This window comes from Aplysia californica, unplaced genomic scaffold, assembly GCF_000002075.1.
Source record: "Aplysia californica isolate F4 #8 unplaced genomic scaffold, AplCal3.0 scaffold00093, whole genome shotgun sequence".
In the NCBI taxonomy this organism is placed as follows: domain Eukaryota; kingdom Metazoa; phylum Mollusca; class Gastropoda; order Aplysiida; family Aplysiidae; genus Aplysia; species Aplysia californica.
In genome coordinates, this window is record NW_004797363.1 from 478,783 (window position 1) to 486,640 (window position 7,858).

General features: G+C 37.7%; 2 protein-coding genes across 2 annotated transcripts in view; both read left to right on the top strand.

The window, feature by feature from the left end:
- Positions 1-2,573, top strand: part of LOC118477148 (sodium- and chloride-dependent creatine transporter 1-like) — a gene marked incomplete in the record, with an annotated part of 21,020 nt that extends 18,447 nt beyond the window's left edge. The window contains 2 exon segments of the mRNA XM_035968873.1: positions 432-564; positions 1,933-2,573. Coding sequence (XP_035824766.1) covers positions 432-564; positions 1,933-2,052 — 253 coding nt within the window.
- Positions 2,569-7,858, top strand: part of LOC101857633 (sodium- and chloride-dependent glycine transporter 2) — a gene marked incomplete in the record, with an annotated part of 16,039 nt that continues 10,749 nt past the window's right edge. The window contains 1 exon segment of the mRNA XM_005095020.3: positions 2,569-3,782. Coding sequence (XP_005095077.3) covers positions 3,577-3,782 — 206 coding nt within the window.

A 7,858-nucleotide genomic window follows, 5' to 3' on the forward strand; every position in this document is an offset into this window, starting at 1 on the left:
GAGAGAGAGAGAGAGAGAGAGAGGGAGTGACTGAGGGAGACAGACAGACAGTCAGACAGACAAGACAAACTAAAATAGAGAATGTGTGAGATAGAAAGTTGAGAAAACTACAAACAGACAAACATACAGACCCGTAAATGGGAGGGCAGAGAGACCGAGAGACAGACTCATCCACTTTTAAATTGAAAGGTGACACCTTATTTAAAGATTACTTAAGTGGGAGGCTTTTTAAAAATACACAATGCAACAGCGCTAACGTTAATGTAACATACATAGAGAAAAAGATGTTTACCTAGATTACGACGAGACAAGAGATGATTCTGGCGATAATACACAATTTACGCCAGGCTCTTGTTGTGCATTGTACCGTATAATAATACATGAATAACATTGGTCACCTTAATAACATTCCGTCTTTTCTTCCTTTAAAGGCACAACATCCTTGAATCATCCCCTGGTTTTGCTTACCCTGATGGTCTCCCTTGGCACACGGTTTTGGGCCTGGTCGTAGCCTCCATTATCGTTGTGTTGTGCATCATCAAGGGCGTCCAGTCCGTGGGAAAGGTGAGGTTACAATTATTGCAAGTGCTTACATTTTATAAAGTGAAAATTCTCCTCCCATCTCTTCATCTCTTCAAACCCTCCTTCTCTCCTTTCCCTCAATTTCTTTCTAACTACAACCGGTACCCCGCCTTTTTCCTCTCCCTTTTCTGCTCCAATTCCTTCTGCTCTCCCTCCTCTTGTCATCCTCCTCTTCATCCTCCTCCTCCTTTTCTTCCTTCCTCCTCCTCTTCTTCCTCCTTCTCCTTGTCCTCACATCCAGATTTCCTTCTGCTCTTTGTGGTATCCAGACTTCAGGATAACAAGACTCTTAGACGTTATACTCCCTTTTCTTGTACTTTATGTGTATTTGTGAGGATAAGTTATGACAGCAAACCTCTTTTGAAAAATAAACTGTGTGACCATTTTAGATAATTCTAACGTTCCCTTCAATGAGTATTATTTAAGCCATAGCTGCATAGAGGTGGTTTTTTTTTTTGCTTTCGATGTATGCTATTTAACGACGTGAGATGCTAAAAAATGTGTTTATTTTGACCAAAAAAGAAAACTCCAATACAGTCTATTTACCAGCTTCTTCGTGGCGTGTGAGGTTTTACTCTCTGTAATTATGCCAGCAATACATTTGTATTTAGTTATCAAAGACTGAAAGTATACCTTGTAGAGCCATGCATATGTATAATTGCAGTATGTTGTTGTTATTATTATTACTATTATTATTTTATTTTTTAATTATTATTATTATTATTGTCATTATTATTATCATTATTGTTATTATTATGATTATTAATAATGATAATAATAATAATAATAATAATAATAATAATATGATGATGATGATGATGATGATGGTGATGATGATTATTATTATTGATTCTATTATTATTATTATTATTATTATTATTATTATTATTATTATTATTATTATTATTATTATTATTATTATCATTATTATTATTATTATTATTATTATTATTAGCATCATTAGTAGTAGTAGTAGTAGTAGTAGTAGTAGTTGTAGTAGTAGTAGTAGTAGTAGTAGTAGTAGTAGTAGTAGTAGTAGTAGTAGTAGTAGTAGTAGTAGTAGTAGTAGTAGTAGTAGTAGTAGTAGTAGTAGTAGTAGTAGTAGTAGTAGTAGTAGTAGCCTTATTATTAGCATTATTATTATTATTATTACTATTGTTATTATCATTATTATTATTATTATTATTATTACTATTATTGTTGTTGTTATTATTATTATTATTATTATTAATATTATTATTGTTATTCCCATGAAAATGAAAAATAGATGTGTGATGACTCTTCTATTTACCTGTATATTTTTTCCTATTATTCTCTCTTTTTCCTCCATCACCTACAATTCACACGCAGGTGGTGTATGTGACAGCCACACTCCCATACATTCTCATCACTGTCCTGGTGATAAAGGGCTCCACCCTGTCAGGGGCTATGGAAGGCATCATCTTTTACGTGAAGCCAGATTTTAGGTAAGACCATGGGGCTGGGATTTAAAAATTGCTCTCTACGCACTAACAAGTCACATTACTGACAGAGGGTTAATGTAATGTGTAAGGAATGGAGGGGGTGAGGGGTTGGAGGTAAGCTTCCAAACTTGCTGTCCGCCATGTCTCTGAGTATATTATATTGTCCAATGTGTCACCATTAAATACGCAGCTTTATTTTTGTATTCTTTATCTGAGTTTAACTTTCAAAATTTCAAGAGGTTCGTTCTAAAGGAGGGTTAAGTGTAGAATACTTCAAAGGGAAAAAAGACAATCGTCTGATCAAAACGGTCAAACAATATTCAATCCAAATTTAATTTTGATATATTTATCCCCCTGCTCGAGTTCTGAAATAGGGTTTACTTAGTTTTTAAATATGATATTTCATCATTTTAAAAAAAAATAGTTTCCGCAATCATCATTTAAGTGGCGCTTCAGCTTACATAAGAACTGATCTCATTAGCTAGATATTACAATTTGTTCTTTGTCCGACAGCAAAGTTATATTCTCATTTGTAAAGCGTTTTGATCTTTCTACCAATGCAAAAGTCAAATCTGTTTACAATCTTTCTTGTGTCCACAGCGTGAGGATATTTCTCGTAGATAAATAAAATCAGTTGATACAAACACGAGTATAGATAATCTTAAAATGTTGTGTTTTCGATTTCCACCGGTACTGCATATCACTCAGCGATTAGATCAATATGTAACACAAACTAGAGCCAAAACGTTTCAGACTAATTGGTCTCTTTTAAGGACACGCTGGCTAACCCAGATTTCGGGAAACCGAAATTTTGACCTACACCAAAAGTGGGCATTGCCCTACCTATAAAAGAAGTTTGGTTTCAGTGTTGTGTATATTTCTTTGGTTAAAGAGAAAACTCTCCTTGTCTTTTAAAGAAACTGAAGATGGGTCCAAAAACTTTAACTTCGTTTTTCTCAAAACTGCACTTTTCGGGAAAGCCCCTTTGTGCTTAAAAGCGACCAGTTATGCTTGTTCTTATACTTTTAAACCTGTTATTGATTAACCTTTCAGCAGCAGGGATTTGCCGGTCCAGGGGACAACTTTCCTTACGCAATAAAATGATCACTTGCTAATACGATGTTTTCATTTCCTTCCCCTCTCCCACGCCCCACCTTCCACGGATCTCGGGATGCCGACTGACTTGGAATTCAACGTAAACTCAATTAACAAAAACCATATCTGAAAAATCAACGATTTAATTCGAACTCCGAAATCAAACAAAATTCTAACGATAAACTTCATTTTTCTCTCTATTTACGTAAATCAATCAAAACACCTGTTGAATGCATAATTTATTTTAATAACATAACCATTAAAATGTGGTAATCGGTAACGGACAATAATTCAAGCAACCCATTCATTTTATCCCTTCATTTTGGAAAAAAAATCCTTAAATAATAATAAAAACATACGCTCACCTGTTCCTCATGGACACAAATGAATCAAACAACTAACATTGGCAACCTTCACGATCTACGGAATACTGCACATGGTCAAATATCGTCACAAATGCCTACTCTTCAAAATTGTTGCTCCGCTCAAACTGACACATTTGATGCCAATGGAGTACAGTAAACTTGCTGATCCAAAGACATGGATAGAGGCAAGCATTCAGGTGTTCTACTCTTTGGGACCGGCCTGGGGTGGCCTCATCACCATGGCCAGCTACAACAAGTTCAACAACAACTGCATGAGGTAAGTCAATCAATATTTCCCACACAACCTAGAACATAATATTATATACAATACCGAAGATCCATTGTCAGAACATCAGTTTTGTTTTTAGAAGAACCCAAATAAGAAAATAAAGCAGACGTTAAGACAACGGTTATAATATGTCGTCAACCCCTCCCCACCAAACACCCCTACTCCCCCCCGATAATCAACAAAAGCCAATCATAACTTATCTTTGTTCTTTTGTAAGAAGCAGAGGGAACAGTTTATCCACTGATAATGGATCGCCGGGAAAGGTCAAGACTCACTGACCAGAGTTTAGCGCCTTACCTTATACCCTCACTTACGGGCTTTCCTTCCTTCCATCCATCCCTAGCATTTCGTACTCACACAATTGAGGCTTGCCGAAAGGAGTTAAAAAGCAAAAGCTAAATGCAATGGTTTTTGTAGTATATTGACATCTTATGACTCACTATACTTCCCTACCGTGATTTGGGTAATATTGGTGAGCTCTTTTCCCCTGTTTTGTGTTGATGTTGAGATATTTTTTAAAACAATGGTGACGTTGTGAGTAATTATCCGTTATGTTTGGTTCTATTTCATTCAGGGGGTAGGGGGGTTATAACATATGCAGTTAAAACTGGCCGTTGACATGACTATCTCTGATTGGAAAACAATGTTTGATGCAATCTCGGGAAATATGCTTCATATTTTGTTTTCTTCAAAACATAGCAAGAAAAAGAATGACCCCTGAGTCGTTAGTTTTGTTAACTTTTATCCCTTGGATCCATTTGATTTTTTTTTTTTGCGATAAGACTCAGTTTTCAAAAAGTTTATATAATATACTAAAATTGTATCCTCGGCTGGCTTCTGAACTCTTTGCTACCTTCGGGTGATAACATGCTCGTTTATAGACAAATTAAAAAACTTTGTCCCGATGTAAAAAGATTATTAAAAAATCGGAACTTTCGTACAAAAATGTACAAATTGACTCGGAGCTGTCTTTTCCTTTTCTTTTTTTTATGCTGGATTTTGAAGATCACCAAAGGAGGCTCTCGGGGTTCATAGGTTAATGTGTTTGCCACTCATTTGAAACCCGACAGTGACGGGAAAAAGTTCTCTAAAATTTTCTCCTTTCTCCCCCTTTCCTACTTTTTGACTATGTTCCGTCGTCTGCTTTTGTCTCCACGTTCTACCCCTACGCCCACACATCCTTTGCCCCTCCTCTGGGCTCCTGACTATTTCTGCAACCTTTCTACTGCTACTCCTTGGCTCCTTCTTATTGCTGTCTCTCAACCACACTCCTGATCTTGAGGTAGGAAAGATCTAACACCTCACCTTCTTTGATAAGGGCGAAAATTTCGGTGGTCTCGTGTTCAATTTGCGCACGTTAAAGATCCATTGGTTGTCCAAGAATCGATAAAACCAGGCTTCTGCCGCCACCCGGGCACAATTCACAATTCCTACCGAACTGGAAATGTTTAATGTGTCCCGCACTCTCATGTGACCATATTATGCAGTTGTGAGAGTCGTAAAAACACTTACTTAAAAAAAAGATCACTTAAAGAAAATATTTTTACCAAGAATGCATCATGTGTTGTGTTTTCATCCTGAAGAGGACGGACAACTGTCAGTTCTAACTGAACGGGAAATACCGCCTTTACTTACAGAGCGTTCACATTAGAAATGTGGGACGGCCGATCGACAATCATTGTCGACTAATAACGGCTTTAAAGTGCGTTCACACCATGAAATGTAGGTCATACGACCGTATCGATGTTGCATGCAAAGGAAAAGTTGAACATGTTTATCGACGGCCGTGTAATGAGTGGGTTTCAGGCGTTTTGCGTCTGAAATTACACGCTACTCTAGCGTTGATGGTGAAACTTGACCTCCTGTGTAAAACAGAAATAACGGTCTGGTGACAATAAACTTATAAGCCATGATTACCAGCAGTCTGCTGTAAATGCAGTTATGCAGAAACGTTTAGATTTCGGGCATTTTGCTTGTCGGTCGTTATCGGCCGTCCGTCTTACAGTTCTGGTGTAAACGCCCTTAACCTGTCCTTAAGTTTTTCGTGTACTTTGGTTTTCTGTGGAGAAATTACCATGTGTTTTAATTTAAATAAACGTACAATGCTTTGTTTAATATGTACTCTTGCACACGTTTGTAGGTATCTACCAATCATCCATTACATGTTTGAAATGTTCTGTCGCAACTTCACTCGATTTGTTGGTAACACATTCTTAGATTTATAGAAAGAAAATAATAATGTGGTGAAGTTGGAACTGTAGCTACCAGTAAAGTGACTGTTGTCACGGTAATTAATGATAAAGCGGTTAGGAAAAAAGTGTATGCGTGGGCGGGGAGGGGGGGGGGGGTTGAAGGTAATTGGGAGAAAGGGGAGGGGGTGATGATTAGCTTTGGGTAGGGGGCGGTTTCGATGTCTTTAATAATTTCTCATGAGCTCACGTTTAGGGCTCTATATATAATGTGGCTGATATTCAAAGGCTTCCAGTGGGAATGCTGCGAGTATCCTTGGACTCCTCAAAGAATCTCCTTACCGCACATCACAAGGTCGTCAGGTGCAGATCGGGACTGGACACGTAGGAAGGTAGCCCACGAGGCAGAAACCTTATTCCACTTTCGATGTCCCTTGTGAAGAGTAGTTGATATGTCCACAATAGACCGCAGTGCACTGACTGGAAGAATGTTTGACAGTGACTTCAATTCATGCATCGACTTTATTCATATATCATTTCAAGGCCAATGCTTTTAAGAGCAAGACACCTTTAAAAGCAACATATTCCGAAGAAAAGCAACCTGTCCCCATAATCAAACACCTTGTTTTATGTTCTAACCTTACTTTTGATGGTGACAAACAGCACCCCCCCCCCCCTCTTTATCCTCCGGACGACATCCCTAGCCCAACGATACATAGACATTTTAGCCATGGTCTAACACATTTGATTTCTTTCACTCAGTAAACAACGTTATTTTGTAAACCATTTTGTAAGCCCTCTCCTTGAAATTTCACATTGTACTCACCTTTGGTTGTACGCCAATTTTACTTTTGTATTTTGTATCCAAGTTATGCTCTTGTATTCTAAGATTCAAAAATTTGTTAGGGGTTATTTATAGTACTAGAGTTTATAGAGGTGACGTCTCCCACATAAACGTACAGGAGTCGCATGTGTCTAGTTTGAGATGCTGTGCGTTCAGGGCAAGAACAAGCATAGTCCAACAGACTGGTGACTGCTATTAGAGACTCAAGTGAATACGTCTAGACGGTCTAGGGAGAATAACTATAAGCTTGCACTGACATCTATTATATATGCCAAAGCTCTGGGGGAACCACCATCATCAATAATTTATTTATATAGGCACCAGCCATCCATGTTCCCTGTTTTAACATCTTTTTCCTGTCTGTGGAGCTGAGGAGAGTTGTCTTTTATCGCTCATGTAAATACGGACGTCAGGGCCATGTACTATTAATGGCAAGAATGCCAGAGTGTCTGACATGAGACGTCATTGCCATGAGTTCCAGTACTGAATAGAAAACCCCTTTGGGATACAGCCATCATTACCTTTTTTGCCACCAGAATTATGTTTCTTGCAAATGTGGACTTCTATCTGGTTAATATGTAATGTTCCAATTTACGGAGGAAAACATTTATATTATGTTGCTTTAGCGCAATTTTCGACAATATACTCTTGTGAATAATACATGCCTTAACAGCAACATTTTGTAGATCTCCTCATATCCCCCAAATATTGTCCAAACGAAAGAAAGAAAGAAAAACAACAACAACATTAAATTATAAACAAAGCAAAAACAACAATCAAAACCCTTCACTGGTTTATAAAAGTAAGGCATGTGCATGAACATTAACGCACACACACATGCACACATACACACACACACATACACACACATACACACACACATACACACACTCACACACACACACATTCTCTCTTTCTCTCTCTCTCTCTAACAAACAAGCAAACACACACACACACACACACACACACACACACACACACACAATCTCTCTCTTTCTCTCTCTCTCTAACAAACAATCAAACACACACAC